Source organism: Schistocerca piceifrons, chromosome 8, assembly GCF_021461385.2.
Source record: "Schistocerca piceifrons isolate TAMUIC-IGC-003096 chromosome 8, iqSchPice1.1, whole genome shotgun sequence".
NCBI lineage: Eukaryota > Metazoa > Arthropoda > Insecta > Orthoptera > Acrididae > Schistocerca > Schistocerca piceifrons.
In genome coordinates this window covers 198721803-198740641 of record NC_060145.1, presented here as the reverse complement: position 1 = coordinate 198740641, position 18839 = coordinate 198721803, and the positions used below count along the sequence as shown (strand labels likewise).

At 37.8% G+C, this 18839-nt stretch overlaps 1 protein-coding gene across 1 annotated transcript in view; it reads left to right on the top strand.

Annotated features, from left to right (window-relative positions):
- Positions 1-18288, top strand: part of LOC124711341 (NADH-ubiquinone oxidoreductase 49 kDa subunit-like) — a 38232-nt gene extending 19944 nt beyond the window's left edge. Inside the window, 4 exon segments of the mRNA XM_047241377.1 lie at positions 10075-10204; positions 10306-10402; positions 16672-16812; positions 17975-18288. Coding sequence (XP_047097333.1) covers positions 10075-10204; positions 10306-10402; positions 16672-16812; positions 17975-18012 — 406 coding nt within the window. The 3' untranslated portion in view covers positions 18013-18288.
- Positions 18289-18839: the final 551 nt, after the last annotated feature.

Below are 18839 nucleotides of genomic sequence, written 5' to 3'. Positions count from 1 at the left end.
CCTGTATTATGCAGAAAACCACACACATGCAGAACATCGCTCAAAGTGTTTATTTGTGGAATATATTAAAAAAATTCTTACATAATATTTGCACTTTACAACGGCAATAAATTCTCGAAACATGTCTTGCTAAGCTCAAAAAAGTGACTGATGCATTGTTTTGTTATTTAAACAAGAAGCTTTGAGCAACGCAAAGAGAGTGCAGTGATGCCAACTAGCGCTACAAGTGGCCAAACAGTGAAACATTCAAAATATGCATTGAGCTGTCCTAACAATCAAATGTCTCTGCAAATGCAGTTGTAAAATGGTTGTGATTGGTCATTATACCTTAATTTGAACAAACCTAGTTACTTCCATCAGCCACTGCACTGAGTAGACAGCGGTAGGATATAAAGCACAAATTGTTTCAACTTTTACTGATTAAGGTTTGTTGAGTAGAGCACCCTATGTTGAGAAGAGCACCCTGTCATCAAGAAACATAACCGCATGATGTTTGTAAACAGTACTTGAAGGCCAGTACTGTGCTATCATAATTTTATCTCAGTTGTATCAGTTTTTTCCACAAACACGGTTGCATAATGCGTAAATTGCGGGAAAATTATAAATATGTTAACATGAAATCAGGTGTGAATTAATATAGGAAACTTGACAGGAGAAATGAAGAAAATGTCATAAACAGTGGAAAAACATTAATTCTGGAAACATAAAAGTGAGTTTATGCTGTCCCTTTAAGAATTAAACAGCTGATGTTTCCAGAACATGTGTATGGCTGTTGTCTGGATAGGCAGGAATATGGGAAGTCCCTGGTGGGAAACACTGATATAAGGACAATAAGTGGTGAAAGGACTAAATGTACAGTGGTGATATCAGCCTGCTGAACCTTCAAAACTGTTGAGTCTTTTGTTTTAACAACACACACACACACACACACACACACACACACACACACACACACACAGAGAGAGAGAGAGAGAGAGAGAGAGAGAGAGAGAGAGAGAGGAAGTCTTTCATGACCAAAAGTCCCACCCCTCTCTCTCTCTCTCTCTCTCTCTCTCTCTCTCTCTCTCTCTCTCTCTCTCTGTTTACTAGTTACGATTGGAGAATGCTAACTCCAACATACATGAATAGGGGAGGTGATAAACACATTGAGAGATAAGAAAAGAAAGGGCTGTAAGTAAGTGATAGAAATGAATGCAGAAAAGAAGAAAAATAATATAGAATAAGTAGTGCAGTAAAATAAAAGGTATACCATGCTTATCTGACAAAAATTAAGAGCTCTCTTCTTCCATGTTAGTCATTTAAATTAGAGTTTTCCTACATTCACATACCATATGGTAAATTGTAGCAATTGATAATGAGTTAAATCATGCATGCGGCTTTAAAGTAGATGGAAGTAAGTTTTTTTTTTATTTTTATTTTTTTATTTTTTTCAGTTCATACAGCCAACTTAAGGTTAGTGGTCATTGTATCTAGAATAAAATAAGTTTGTTATTTACAAACTGAAGTAAGGGAAAGGGGGGGGGGTCAGGATTGCCAACTAGTACACAGAATTCCATGTGCTTATGTGAACAGTAATTGTGTATGCACTGCAGAGTGAAATGACATGTACTAGCAGACAGTTGCCATTGCCGTCGTCATTTGTGGGGGGAGGGTAGGGGGGGGGGCGGAGATTAGTGGTGATGGCAGTGGGAGCAGCTTTTTTTCCTTTGTACTGAGTGCATTGTTATTGTATTTACACATTTAAAGGTGTATAACTCACATCTCATGAAACACCAGTTTTCACTTTCACATGGTGGATGTCACAAAGTAACTGAGTTGCCACTCGCCCATATAGTGGAGATGCTGAGTCACAGATAGGCACAACAAAAAGACTGTCACAAATAAAGCTTTTGGTCAGTGAGGTGAGGCCTTCGTTAATGAATTTTTCCCTAATAATGAATCACTTTTACTGCTATTTGAATGCTCTCTTAAACAGCCATTAGAGTTGAATAAAATAATCATTTACTTAATTTCTTCTTGTACACTGAAAACGACATGCTACTCTAGTGGGGTGAAGTTCACCTTACAGCATCCCTTGTTATTTGTTTTCCTTTTGCCATTGTAAATTGCAGCTTTGTTAAATTTTAGCGTGCCAAGAAGTTCTTCAAAATAGGGTGTGGTCATCTTGTGTTCAGGGTTGTAAATAATTTAAAAAATGCACAAAAATGAAAACTAAATATAGTTTAGGGGGAAACAGGAATTCTTTTGGAGCCATCAAGAAGATAGAATGGGAATACTAGGACTGTGTGGAAATAATGAACAAAGAATAGTCAAGGTTTAGGCAGTGTGTTTTGGAACCAAAAGACTTATGGTTTCCACCTGCATAGTTCACAGAAGGTAATATGTATGTCCAGTGATCATAAATCACTTATTTAATATGACCAAAGTGTTCACTCCAAATTATGCTCCTATTTCATATACTAGACATATTTCAGAATTTCTCATTATTAGCAGTCTCTTATACAAAACTGAAAAATATTTTCTGTTAGAACATAAGAACATCACAATTTTAAAAGCGTGATGATTATAATGGAGTCACTTACAATGGTAGAAATGGAATCAGAAATGACTCGGTACATAAGTCTAGAGATATACTTTGGTGCAAATCTTGCACTGGAATATAAGGGAAAATGTGACATACAAAACTTTGGAAGTGCTAGAAAGTGCATAAATCCAACTTGATTACTCAGATATAAAGAGAATTCCACCCTTGTCCGTTTATACTTCCATGCATCAATACAGACACCAACTAGTAAACAATAAAAATATATGCATAGGCAAAGAAATTAACTCAAAAAAAAGAAAAAAGTTAATGACATACCAGAAGTAATGGCAGATGGGCGAACAAATTAGTTTTGAAGTATTAATTGCTTAACATACAGAGTTTTTCTGCAAATTATCTTCCAAAAAATAATTTTTTATTGATGAAAAAGGTCATATAATGAATGACATTACATATACACACACAAAGCTAGCTTTTAAAGCCCAAAGTGATGAGTTCCAAATCTTCAAAGATTACCATCAATAAAATTCTGAGTGTACTTGTGCACTGGACTTAGACTGAATATTCTGAAACTTGAAATTATTTTCTCATTTCTGTGTAGCTATGAAGTCTAACCATGTATTTCACAATGGTTTCCTGTGAACATAGATCTTGGAGGAAGTGGCTGGAACACAGTGGATATATTTATCTTTAGCGCTAGAGAGCATTTGTCACTCAGCTGCGAACTGTTGTCACTTTCAGCCTCTAATAAAGTAACATCACATTCTCCTTCCCTTTCTGAGCTGCTAAATTCAGTATCAAACTCAGGATCACTATATATAGGTACCCTCTTTCAAAAGCATTGTCTAAAGAATACAGGTCAAAGGCTGAATGTGCACATTTTGTTGTGGAGTATCCGAAGCTCCACACAGTAAGTACAGTATCTAGTGGCAGCCACCTCAACCGAATGACAATAGCAAGGTAACAAACATAGGAGGGATGCTCTCTAGCAGCTGAAATCTTTCACTATCATTGCTGAAACAGAAGTAAAAAAGATTTTATTTTTTCATAGGTCTGTTCTTAAGTTGCCTGAATGTAATTGAGGATTTAAGTTTGTCAAAATAATAAAAAAAAGGCTAACTCGGGATTTTGTATTATGGGATTAAACAACGAAAGTGTGCCTAGGTGTTTCTGTGTTTCAGTGCAAATGATTACATCTGGAGAAGTAGTAAAGCTAGAATGGTGCTATAATTGTTATATTTCATAAGCAAGAAGACAAACAGGGTGTGTACACAGACAAGAGAAAAAAATTCCTGGATTTTTCCCGAGTTTCCCGGTTAAAAATGCACTTTCTCCTGGGTGAAAACACACTATTTCCATGTTAAGTGACAGTGTATTTTCCCTCAAAACTTATCAATCATTTGAATGGTTATGGTTTTATACGCGGGCATAGAATTTTCTGGAACTTTAGAAAACGAAACTCAGGGAAAAACACATTTTGGAAATATCTTTGATGTGCAGCAACATGTACGCTGCGTATCTTCGTATTACTAAAGTATACATTGGAATTCAACCAAACACCGCATGTTACTTTCCGAATCATTGAAATCGAGATTGCGATGCGCTTTTGTAAGCTCATGTCACGTGATCTCTCCAGCCGATGACAGTGGATATGCAGAGCATAGGACATGTGATGGTCAGCCAACAGCAACATCACTGTTACACAAACAGGGAAAGTTAATAGTTTAAATTAATATACATAGTGTTGCTAAAAGAAAAGAAAAGCTTCTACATATAATTTTGGTCTCTAAGGTTAATAAGCTGCAAGAGAAGCTAAGCTTTCGCTTACAATGTTGATTTTTTCTGCGCGTGTTACACTTTAAGATATATCACACAAATGTGCCAGTAAAATTTTTAATAATGACATAACTGTCTGATCTTCAGGATTCGAAATTCTTCTAAATGGCTCGTGATCATAGAGTTGATTTTTAAATGAGAGTAAAATGCTCTGTGATTTAAGAAATTCATGGTACAGTCTCGCAAGTAGTTCAACTTACGTAAAAGGATATTTACTTTGAAAGTAACGCTTTTCAAACTACCATTTTCCCACGTCTTGTTAGAAACAGGTTCATTTCAGCAGTTGCCAGAGAGCGCAGATAACAGGCAACAGCGACGCCATGCTTGCGCATCTTCCATGACGTAGGAAGCCCATATGTACGTACGTATAAAACATTGAAACATCATACATTATGTCATAAAAGAAACAAGACATCAGAGGATACTCCAAGAGCACCGGAATTTCGTGAACCATACTAAAATGTGCACATTTAAAGTGCATACTTAAAGTGCGCTTTCTTATGCCCAGATTCCCAATGAAGTAGACCTTGACCTGATATTAAGCTTTTCAGTGTGTTTTTCGGGATGTAAGTTTTCCTGGAGTGTCAGTACTGTATTATCACCATGTTTGGTTCTTTATTATGGCATAATGCCATACGTGCTAGAAGATGAAAACATGCACCTGAAATGAAATGCGGCAGACAGTTGAAACTAGCCAGTACTGTGGAATTAACCATTTGGTTTGAAATAACATTGACTGCCTCTGTGGAAAAGGTTAATAAAATTTCTTTAGCAAACACAAAAATAACTTCATTGTTCTGCGAGGTGATTAATGCTTGACTGTCAGAAACGTGGAAATAAAATAAAATCTGAAACTAATAACATATTTTAGCCCTCCGTAATTATGTGAATGTATTTTAATTCACTTGATAGCTCCTGGCCACAGATATATGTTTTGTTTTCATTTGATGTGAGAGTAAATGAAAGGGAAACATCAAAATCACTAAATGTAAACATGGATCACGTGGAGACTACCCACTATAACTCAGACTGCTCTGCACATCAGCCCCGGATCCACAATATTTGCGAACCGGGTCAATACTAAAAAAAAATCAAATTTTCAAAAATATGTTCATCTTGAAGCACGCACATCTTTCTGAAAAGTCTGAAACATAAAACATATGTGTTAGAGGAAATGTAAGACATGTTATTTGGTCTTAAGTGTGCCAAAGTGCAGTGCCATGCGTCTTCATACAGGGTTCTTCTATCACACATCACTGTATTTCGCTCTGTGGAATTGAAACATGTATGTTTTGTAATAGATGCCATCAAACTATATTCAGGACAGTGGAAATTGAAATGTCTGAAAAACTTGCAATTAATAGCGGATAGGATTGTTTGTAATCGGGAGAACAAGAACTCTTCAGAAAATTTGCATTCTTTACTGCCTGTTAGCTAATAACTTGCTGTTTTGTGTGACATAAAATTAAATATAGGATACATAAAACCAATGAAGACAAGGGACAAGCAAGAAAGTATACATTTCTTCAGTCCTTAACTCCTAGCATTTTTTTCTCTCTAATCTTGCTACAGCTTTACATGGAATGCTTTCCTTTCTGCGAAAGAATCTATTATCTCATCAAAGTTCATCAAACGTTTTTCTACATGAAAAATCGAAATTCGTTACCTAATACTGAAAATGCTGTTAATACAAATAATACCCAAGACTGGTATGGTTTCTTGATCTGATTACGTCTATTTTGTCACTTTCTGCTAGTTAAAACAAAAGACAAAATAGGCCTTTCTAATATTGCAGCAATTTTGCACACCAAATAAACAAGACTGTTTTGGCGCAAATGATCATTTTTATAACACGGCAGAATGTAATTCATGAAGTAGCAATATCAAATGCCTATAAGACCTACTACAAGCAAAAAGCTCTATGTTAGGAAATAGTTTCATATTTCATTCACACGCACCAGTTTCTCAAGCATGAGATTGAATAATAGTATTATGAATTTTTTATATAAATTTGGAATCATCTTATTCTTCTATAATATGTGTGATGTCCCCGTTTCTTCTCCTTCCTCATTCTAACAAACAATCTTGTCATCACCAATTCTGTAGCTATTTCTGCCATTGTCAAAACTTGTTCGCCGATTAACTTCACTAACCCTACCAGAATCACCAGTTTAGTTATCCCGCGATTATTCTCCAGTTAGGTGTTGTTACATGTTCTTACAACATGTTTTCCGCATTACCTCCAGAATAGAACTTACATGGCTGCTAGCCAGGTACTGTACAACTGGTCCTTACTAGTGTAGCGATCTAGCCTAAAATTTTCTGTCAAAATTTCATTTTCTTGGGTACACTGAGAAGGATAATACGTAATCTTTCTCGCCTGTTATTCCTGTTAGTTGTTTATTTCCATTCTGGTAGTCTGAATTTATGGATTTCACTAGTAATTATAACAATGCCGATCATTCGCAAACCCAATCAACCACATAATCTGACAGCGATTGGCATTCATCCATTCAGCTTTACTCTGCTCAACTCGTATAGCCCTGTCCCCTTTTGTCTGCGGAAAGTTTATTTCTAGATGCGACGAGGATTCTCCTGACAGAAACATCACGAACACTATCCGTGCATTCAAACATCAGCTTATGATTCATTCAGAAATCAATTAAAATGTGTTCAAAAACTAACAGGGATGTGTTTCAAAATCATATGAATAATCGATAGACCAACGTGTGCTGGATGCTAGGAGCTTTGTGAAACAAGTATTTTTTTTCTCAAGAATATGAATTTGGCGCCCTCCTTTTCCCGGTAGCATCTAGATGCTTGCAGCGACTGCTTGTACAGCCAACAGCCACATTCCTGTAGCCAGAAGCGGGAGAATCTACTACTAAACTGCGCATGTGCATGAGCCCACTCGTAGCTGCTAAAACGATTCTGATGTAAACAGTTGTGACTTCACGCTCATCGGAGGCAATTTGTTGTTATGAGGCATTGCATTGTCTTCCTAAAACCTCAGACACATTTTGATGTTGGCAGATGCTTGCATGAGCACTGTTTGTTGTTGTTGTATACAGCCCATTTTCTTTGCAATTTAAGTTATTTTCATATTTTTTCCTCTCGTTTATGTTTTATTGTTGAAGTACTATTCTGCAGTAGTGGCACACAGTAATCTCCTTCGAGTATCGATTCATACCAGTCAAAATTACAAAAATTTAACTGAAAACTAAAACAATGAAAAATTCCTGGAATTCTAAAAAATTTCCTGGTTTTTCCCGGTTTTCTCCCAGATGAAAAAATTCCTGGGTTTTTCCCGGATCTCCCGGTTGTCCCGGGTCGTATACACCCTGACAAACAAGTTATTAGTAATAGATTTATAATTACTTTCACTAAGTGTAATGTGCAATCCATCCTCTAAAATCATTACCAAACACATGGAAAAAACATAAAGTTTTAGTCAGATAAAGGAACAAGCTGGCTTTAGATGTGGATGTCGCACAATGGACCATTTGCAAATCTTGAATGAAATTATAGAATAGAGTAAAGAGTATGACTGACCAGTTAGTTTGTCTAAGATTCATACTTTTGAGAACTTTGACTCAATTTCAACAAAATGCCGTAGTAACCTTCCTGGATGTTTCTCTTGCTTTCTTGGCCATATTAGATGCAGACCGGTCTGCATTGGCTATCCTAATTTTATCGCAGTGTTGTAGCCCAGTGATCATATTTTCACCAGGATTAATTCCCAGCTTTTTCAGTACCCAACACTTTTCATTGATACCACATTTGAATGTAATAACAGCATCATGAACCCCTAGTTTCAATGTATGCATGTCTACAAATACAGTTTTAGGAAGGCGGTTACAAATTATGCTGTTGAAACATTCATTTGGGTTCTGTGTCTGCCCATGCAGACACTTCCTTAGAAGGTCAGGATGAGCCAAGTCTCTGAAAATATGTTTAATTGCTGTAGTAACAGCAACAGGAAGAGAATGCTGGTGAGAATAAGATTCTTCAGTTGCCGAGCCCTATTGTATTTGCACCACGAATTTTCTCCGGATGGACACACTCCATGACGTGCCTTGTAATCAGTAGAGGACTTGTGGAAGAATAGCCCAAACATCTCTCTTCATTGCCTCCAGATTTTCTTTATTTCTCCTAATTGCCTGTCCATAGTGTACCTGCAAGTTTTCCATAACAACTACTCGCAATCACACTTGAACAAAAGTAACCGCGTGTTTGAAAGTGTGTTGTTAACGAACAGCAGAAACAAAAGATACTGACCGTTGCATTCCAAGGATAGCCACCACACACTTGGGGGGGGGGGGGGGGGGGAGACCAGCTTCATTTTGTGGATGAGATTGCACTGTTTATCTCTAGTGCAAACAAAGCACAACAATGAACAGAGGTATTTGATAGAGAAAATTGGAAGTAGACCTGAAAATCAGTTTAATAAGGCTAAAATAATGTGCAGTGAATACATGAAAATAATAAGACAGAGGAGTTTTTGTCTGTAGGGCTGTTCAGTAGCTGACTGAATTGACAGGATAAGAAATGAAGAGATGAGTAAAAGTGGCCAGGAGTATTTTTGGTAAACTAAATAGGGCATTCAGTTGTTTGGTTTGTCTGAAAGAGAAAGTTTACAATCGGTCTATTTACCAATTTTACTCTCTGGCAGTGAAGTACGGACTTCTGATGTGAAAACCAGGTTTAGTCTTGTATAAGAGACAGGTGCATATTTGGAATTACTGAGACAGGCAGAAAACAAACAAATGGATCAGGGAAAAGACTGGAGTAGGAAACACAATGGTAGCTTTAATAAAGCCATATGGATGACAGATGGATGAAGTTCATATATATTCAACTTGACACCTGTACATTGTGGAAAATCAGATGTTGATTTTCATACAGGACACAAATAGTAATTAATGTTTACGGTAAAAGCCTCTGCTGAAATCATTTCTTCAGCTGTGTATTCAAAACTACCCTAACACAGTATTTAATATCTAGTTTTCATGCATGTCCATCTGTCCTCAGTACATTGTAATGTTGTCAAACAACAAAAGTTTTATACTGCATTTATCTCTACATTGAGAGGCTTACAAGTCTCACTGAGATCACTCATTTGTCTCCATTCAGGACCAGAATCACCAAGGACTTCTTGAGACACTCGAAATAGATCAATCATTGCAGTGCTTAATTTTTAAGCTGAGCGTTGTGATGATGAACATTTGAGTGCTAGGGAAAAAGACGTACTAAACTAGTGTGTGCATTAATGTTCAGTGTTGTAGTGGGCCACACAATCAGAAAAATAAATAATTGCACGTCAAAGAATTTGTCTAGAAATGCAGTTAATATTATGTTTTACAAATGTGGTTCCAACATGTCAGATTGACTCCTAATAATCACATGTATTGGTTTTGTGGACATAAACCAATAAGTAGAATAATAATTTTTTTAAAAGTACTGAGGAATAATATTTTAGTGTTTTATTCTCTTGTAACTTCACAAATTTCTTAATCTTGTGTATTGAGAAATTGTTTCAGGTGATGTGATGTACTCGTATATTTCTTTCACGTATGCTAATGGAGATACTGTTACTGCTGTTGCAGTCACAAGAGCAATTTGTGCCATACTTACTTTATTAGTTTTTCAAGATACATTATTTATTCCTCTTCATATGGTGTGATCGTCTGTCACAGATACTTGTGCCGAGTGGAGGAAATGAGGCAGTCTCTCAGGATTATCGACCAGTGTCTTAATAGGATGCCACCAGGAGAAATTAAAACTGATGACATGAAGGTAACACCACCTTCAAGAGCAGAAATGAAGGTGGGTAATTTTAAGATACTTTTGTCCTCCTTTTTAGGAGACAATTGTAGGAGGCATGTGGGATAAAGTCTAATAACGTACTCTGTCATCCTATGTTGCAGACGTCAATGGAAGCTTTGATTCATCACTTTAAATTATTCACACAGGGATATCAGGTGCCTCCAGGCACCACTTACACAGCAATTGAAGCTCCTAAAGGTAAATTAAAGAAAAAAACTAATTTTGCTTCATAGTGAGGGTGTAGCACAGAGAAGCTTCAGTTAAAAAACGTGAGGCACATATTTAGCAGTACTGTGTGAAGCAGTAAGTAAAGTTATCTGGAACCCAAGTGATGAACACCAGTGCTTTACAAGGTTTGGTTCTCCTTCCTCAGTTTGTGAGTATAACTAGACTTTAGTGTGCTGAACAAAGCATTGCCAAAATGTGAAAGTAACATGAATGAAAGTAACATGAAGTAAAAATACAAGCATCTACTGTAAATTGAAGAAACCATTTTCATTTGTACTCTTGACACACACTGATCCGTAAAATAATAATAATAATAAACCAGATTCAACAGGACTGAAACTTGCACCAATTTAAAAACTTGGATGTAAAAGTTAGGGAATTTTCAGAAATTATGAAATGTGAAGAAGACAGATTGTGGTATACAAATATTAACTGGAATGATATTTCTCTCCACAAATCATATTGAGAGGTGTAAGTTATACGTCCCAATATGGGATATCAGTAACTACTTCAAATTTAATTTTTAACCTAAACAGCTGTTATTTTATTAAGGGAAGATCACGCATGTTACCAAGAACTTGATGTTGATCGGTTTAATGTAAAATACTGTATTAATAAACTTGAAATGTAAATCCTACTGAGGTTGAAACTCCCTGGCAGATTATAACTCGGTGCCAGACCAAGACTTGAACTGGGGACATTTGCTTTCAAGGGCAAGTGCTCTGACCGACCGACCCACCCTTACAATTTTATTTCCACAAGTAAATCATGACCTACCTTCCAGACTTCACAGAAATACTCCCACAAAACTTGCAGGGCTAACATTCTCGGAAGAAAGAATATTGCCGAAACATGGCTTAGCCACAGTCGCAGGCAAATGCCCTGATTTTGAGTCTCGGTCTGGCACACAGTTTTAATCTGGCAGGTAGTTTCAGATCAGTGCGCACTCTGCTGCAGAGTGAAAAATTGATTCTAAACAACAGAGCTTGTTTAAACCCTTATAAAAACATACAAAATCTTTAACCTTGAATATAAAGTTACTGTGATGGTAATCTGTGATAAAAATGTATTTACTTCCAGAATGAGATTTTCACTCTGCAGCGGAGTGTGCGCTGATATGAAATTTCCTGGCAGATTAAAACTGTGTGCCCGACCGAGACTCGAACTCGGGACCTTTGCCTTTCGCGGGCAAGTGCTCTACCATCTGAGCTACCGAAGCACGACTCACGCCCGGTACTCACAGCTTCACTTAACTGCATGGATTTACTTCAGTGCCTTATTGCAGCCGATATCAGAATGTCTTGTGTTGTGTATACATGACTGCAGATCATGAATGGTGTCTGTTCTTTCCGACATGACCAAAAGAACAGACAACACAAATAGAAATTCAGATATTTTATTAAATAGACAAATTGAGTTTAGATCGTTCCCTGACCATCTTTTCTCGGTTTTTTTGTAATATTTTTTTCACGTTCAAAGTTCCTAAGTTATTTTAAATCTTTATAAACTTATACTTCACTTGCACTTCATTTGCTAATGAATAATAAATGCTTTTAACTGTAATTCACATTAATTTTATTATGTTTCATCCACATATTTATGAGATTAAGTAACCAAGGTGACTCACTACCTTAATCACAACAACATTGTTCCAAGCAACATATGGCTTTGCATTCTGCTGCATCAGCTACTAACAAATTGCTGTCATTAATGTAACAATCGCTGTCAGGAAAAAAGCTGACTCATTGAGTCCCTCCAGAGCAATGTATATCTTCGTTACAGCTGTCAAAACGTCATTAGATGTCACCATGGCAGTTAAGTAAAAATATCTGCCTAAATTTTCATACCCAGTACACTTGTCATATTGGTGTCAGCCATGAGAATTCCGTGGCTGCTGCTGTAGTAGCAATATTTTTGCTACAGCCACGACTATAATTAAAACTGTGAATAATAGTGCACACTCGTTTATCTTTGTTACTGGTACTGTTGTTTTCGTGTGACTTTAAGATTTGCCTTTTAGCTCTGAAAAACTAACAGTGATTTTGTTGCAAAAATTTTGTGAACAAAATATTGTTCATATACTTTCATTCAGTTTCAATCACAGTGCTGTCTGTGATACACTGAGGTGACAGTCTTGGGATAATGATATGCACACGTAAAAGTGCTGGTACTCTCGCATACACGAGTATAGGAGGATAATGCATTGGCATAGCTGTCGTTCATACTCAGGTGATTCATGTTTCCAATGTGATTATGGCTGCCCAACAGGAATGGTAGTTGTAGCTAGACACAGGGGACATTCCATTTTAGAAATTAAGGAATTCAGTACGCAGAGATCGACAGTGTCAAGAGTGTGCCAAGAACACCGGATTTCATGCATTATCTCTCACCATGGACAACGCAGTGGCCTGCGGTCTTTTTTTTACTGAGAACAGCGGTGTTTGTGTAGAGTTGTCAGTGCTATCAGACAAGCAACACTGCATGAAATAACCACAGAAATCACTGTGGGATGTAAGACAAATGTATTTGTTTGGACATGTGGTGAAATTGGTGTCAATGGGCTAGAGCAGCAGACGGCCAACTTATGGCTTAGCTAACAGCATGACAATGCCTGCCGCGCATCTCCTGGGCTCGTGACCACATTGGTTGGACCCTAGACAACTGGAAAACCTTGGCCTGGTCAGATGGGTCCTTTCAGTTGATAAGAGCTGATGGTAGCGTGCAGACCCCACGAAGCCATGGACCCAAGTTGTCAGCAAGGCACTGTGCAAGCTGGTAATGGCTCCATAATCGTGTGGACTGGGTTCTCTGGTTCAGCTGAACTGATCATTGACTGGAAATGGTAATGTTCGGCTACATGGAGACCATTTGCAGCCATTTGTGGATTCCATCTTCCCAAACAGTGATGGAATTTTTATGGATGACTCTGTGTTAGATGCCACCGGGCCACAATTGCTCGTGATTGGTTTGAAGAACATTCTGGACAGATCAAGCAAATGATTTGGCCAGCCACATTGCCCTACATAAATCCCATCGAACATTTATCGGACACAATCGAGAAGTCAGTTTGTGCACAAAATCCTCTGCCAGTAACACTTTCACACTTATGGACAGCTATAGAAGCAGCATTGCTCGTATTTCTGCAGGGGACTTCCAACAACTTGTTGAGTCCATGCCACATCGAGTTGCTGTGGTATGCCGGGCAAAAGGATGACCAGCACGATATTAGGAGGTATCACATGACTTTTGTCAGATCAGTATATAAGCCTTGACTTTCTGCTAAGGCTTCGGTTGTTGGATGCACTTCTGATGTTCAGAGATTTCTGTGTTGCTTCCAAATAGCATGCTGTTGATGCAATGGTAAATGCATTCATAAAGTGTATATTTATTTTACACTTCATTTATTTTACACTTCTGTTTACCAAACGAAAGCGCTGGCAGGTTGATAGACACACAAACATACACATAAAATTCAAGCTTTTGCAACCAACGGTTGCTTCATCAGGAAAAAGGGAAGGAGAGGGAAAGACGAAAGGATGTGGGTTTTAAGGGAGAGGGTAAGGAGTCATTCCAATCCTGGGAGTGGAAAGACTTACCTTAGGGGGAAAAAAGGACAGGTATACACTCGCGCACACACCCATATCCATCCGCACATACACGGACCCAAACAGACATTTGTAAAGGCAAAGAGTTTGGGCAGAGATGTCAGTCGAGGCGGAAGTACAGAGGCAAAGATGTTGTTGAAAGACACAATTTGTTCCGTTTGCATAAGCTGGGGGAAGTGTGTTATATTCAACAATTGACCCTATGCTGTAGGATAGTTACAGTAAGACAATCCTCCTCCTGGGTATATGAATGGTCTGTAGCTCAAGGGCTATGCAGAACACTTGACCCTACCTTTCTGCCGCCAATAGGATTTCAGGTTTGAGTCCCAGAAAAATCCTGTTTTTATGTGCAGCATTTTGGGGCAAGTGGTAGTGCGTGCTGCCACATTATACCATTTGCATGCATATGTTGCTTTTTGGATCAATAACATTGTAACCACTTTCACTGTTTTCCCTTTCTGCTACATTTCATATAAATTCATCCTACTTTCTTCTTAAAAGGACCAAAGTGCTATGATCATCTTTGTGTGATGTTAAAGTTAATAGAGTTAGTATAGTTAACCTCAACTTGGGTGGGGGATTACCTCCATAGTCTCAGATGTTATGGAATGTGTCATATATTAAAATGCAGGATAAAATTCAAAGTTATAAAAAATTCCTGGTCCAAAATACGGGCTGCCAGAGATTGCAACTTGAGGAAATGCGATTTTTGGCAAAAAAGTTAAAATGCTCTCTCTGTAGCATGGTTACGTGTGTTTGTTTTATTTAACAGATAATACTTTTCTGATGGAAATTGTACCCACAGCTTGGAAATGTGCATTTTGCATCAAGTCAGTCATTCACAGCTGCAGAAAATTGATTAAATAACAGCAGCATATTTTTGCATACTCAAGATAATACACTTTTCTGCGAAAACTAAATAAAAACATACCAGGTGACATTCATTTATAGCAATCTTTAATTTATTAGTACCTTTAATTCAGAAATTATAATCTGATAAAACTTAACCAATGTCAATAACAGTGTGAATGGTTTAAAATGCTTCACATAGCCCTGGCTACAATATTTCTAGTTAAGAGAACTTTACCATTTTGTTTCTGCTTGCCTTAAATCATCGAGCGTTTGTCAAATACAGGGCTATTCAAAGAGAAGGAACAGATTTCAAACATTTATTGCACCAAACTACAAAAGATAGAAACACAATTCCAACGTCTCTGGAAAGAGAAAAGTTTAAATTTTAAACCATTCGATGTGAGCACCATGTGTTTCGCAACAGGTATCAAAATGGTGGCTCATTTCCTGCCACACAGCTTCAACACTGCGATGTTGCAGACTTTCAAGAATGTCTGGCATAGGGGGGATAAGAACACGGTCTTTCACGTAACCCCACAGATAATTCACAAAGTGTGGGATCTGGAGACTGGGAGACCACAGACAATGAAGTTCATCTTCTGTTCCTCTTCCAATCCAACGTCTGGGGATGGTATCATTCAGGTAACATCGGATGTGCTTAGAGAATTTCTCCAAGCATGTCTGCCATTACCTGAATGACACCATTCCAGGACACTGGATTAGAAGAGGAGGAGCAGAAGATGAACTTCATTGCCAGTGACTTCCCGGGTCTCCAGACCTCACACCTTGTGACTTATCTGTGGGATTATGTAAAAGACTGATTTTTTTTAAAAAAATCCCTCCTATGCCTGACACACTCGAAAGACTGCAATACAGCATTCTTGAAGCCGAGAGTGTGACAACGAGAGATCAGCTGCTTCATGTGTGGCAGGAAATGAGCCACCATTTTGATATCTATCATGTAACACATGGTGCTCACATTGAATGCATAAAAATTTGAACTTTCTTTCCAAGTATGTTGGTAGCCCACTAATCAAGTAAAAGACGATACTGTTAGTAGTAGTGGAGACATGAGGCCAGTGAGAGGGCTCCAGCCATTTCAAAACACTCACTATACATATCTTAATGAGAAACTATAGTAGATTGTAAAACAAATATTTATTACACTTATTACATTTTTCCCAACATTTTCGTATACTTTTTATCTAATATGAGAGAAGGAGACAGCATACATAATTACATTTTTGTTAGTTACCTTGAATGGTTTACCCTCCCAGATTATTTGATTCTGCTCATAAGTATAGTCTGGTTGTGTTAGTGTATTAAAAGTTTAATTGTGTATTGAAAGTTTCTCTGCATTACTTCAAAATAAATAAGCTGTATTTCTTGGTTACCTGATTTGAAGGTAATGAGTGTTTTTGACAGGAAACAGCATGTGCAAAAAAGAAATGAAGATTAGGATTTAACATCCCTTCCATGTGAGACCATTAGCAATGGAGCATATCTTGAGATTGGGTAAGAAATCGGGCATTTCCTTTCATGAGGAACCAACCATTCATTTGCCCAAGTGATTTAATGAAAACAAGGAAAACCCAAATCATAATGGCTGCTTGAGAATTTGTATCCCACCTCTTCTCGCTTGCCATTCTGAAATTTGGACTACTGTGCTACCTCACTTGATCAACACACAACTTCTCATATTCTCAGGAATGAAGCTGACACCTTTTTGTACCCATTAATAGTTCCATAACATAGTCTCATTATACATATTGTAATTTTCAGGTGAGTTTGGTATCTACCTTGTTTCTGATGGCAGTTCTAAGCCATATCGTTGCAAGATTAAAGCCCCAGGATTTGCCCATCTTGCAGCTATTGATAAAATTGGGAAGAGACATATGTTAGCTGACATCGTAGCCATTATAGGTGAGTAAACTGTCCATTTTTGTGTTTTTAAAGACTATGATATTTATCAGCTTTGTAACTTACCACAGTTCAACAACATCATTTTAATGATGCAATAATACATACATCACTTTCCTGAAGGTAGGAATGATTTCCTGGTTGTTGACATATTGCCTATTGGCTTCTGTCTCACCTTCTTCAGCCAACTTTGTTTGAGATGATTTTTCTGATGTTTTGCCAGCATAGGTGGCTGGCATTGTCAAAGATTTACCAAACATTTTTGACTGCACTGGAATCGAGCAGACTGGCAGAACAGGAGTTGAACCTGCAGCCACAGACTATTTGTACCTTATTCTTGTTGAAGGTGTTGCCATGTTTGTAGATTTCTATGGCTTCCCCGAACAATCGGGTGTGGTAGCTCTTCTCCCTAGCAATAACTTCCATGTTGGCGAATTTTATTATGTGACCAGTCTTACCCTGAAATGCCATGGTAGATTTTGCCACCTGTCCCAGGTAGCAGTGCTGTTTATGATGTTGGTGTTGGGTTGTCCAGCCATTCCCATATAGGGTGACAGACAGAATTGGCCATATATTGCATAAACATGCTGTGAAGACTATTTACAAACCAATCAAGAGTATTAATGGATTCTCATGGTGCAGCAAACAACTGTTGGAGGTAGCAAGGAGAGAACCACAGCATTAATCACCAGGGTAAAGTTCTCAGATTTTGATATGACCAGTACATAAAATTTCTGGTTGTGGGCTCAAATCGAGTCCTCCACCAGCAATGGAGGGTAAAGCTTCGAAAATGCTTTTCTCTTGTGCTTCCAAAATGTCAGAAAAATCATCAGACGAATGTTGGCTGCAGAACCCAGTACAGGAGCCAACAGCCAATGTTGACAAATGGCCACAAAAGCCTCAACAATTCTGTTAGTTGTTGTTGTCGTTTTAATTCTTATGACATTTTATGATAAAAAAAAAATACTGTTTGTTAGCAATGGTTTGATTTCTATTCATATCTGCAATACAGACCTATAATGGTGGTCCCCTTTGTAATGTGTTTCAGAAACAGACCAAATTTGAGCCATGATGTAGTTCCTTTGAGATGAAAATTGAAACATATACACACTTTTTTCATAATTTTTAGTCTTTTGTAAGTAATTTTTGTCTTGGTCATTTGCAGGTACCCTTGATGTAGTATTTGGTGAAATTGACCGGTAAACAAAATCTGATTGAATGAACAAATTAGAAAACATCATGTGAACTGCAAGTGACTGACAAGGACCTGTACATACTGTTGGATAAGTTTGTCATAGATCTGGTGTTAACTCTTCTGTAAGCTCAGTATAATTTTGCCACATGTTAGTGGTTTGTGATCTTTCACTTGCCTTTCACGTAAGAAGATATACACTAAATTAAATAAAGATTACTTTCTTGACTCGACAGTGCATTGTGTAAATAGTCCTTAGGAGTAAAAATAAAATTTATTTATCATGACCTCTAAGAGAACATTATTAAATAATTCCATGTTTTGATGCTTTGTGGGGATTACCAGTTGATATTTGTGCCAGAAGCTAAATCCTATTAAATCATTGGTAATAACATAGCTTGCTTGACACATTTGTTGCACAGGTAGAGTATGAGATTGATACACAACATCTTTTCTTATAAAACTGAAAAATCTAGGCAAATACAGACATAAGAGACAATTTTGGATGTGGGTGTGCTTACTACATTTTCACTGAATGAGATTTTCACTCTGCAGCGGAGTGTGCGCTGGTATGAAACTTCCTGGCAGATTAAAACTGTGTGCCCGACCGAGACTCGAACTCGGGACCTTCGCCTTTCGCGGGCAAGTGCTCCACCAACTGAGCTACCGAAGCACGACTCACGCCCGGAAGGTAGGAGACGAGGTACTGGCAGAAGTAAAGCTGTGAGTACCGGGCGTGAGTCGTGCTTCGGTAGCTCAGTTGGTGGAGCACTTGCCCGCGAAAGGCAAAGGTTCCGAGTTCGAGTCGCGGTCGGGCACACAGTTTTAATCTGCCAGG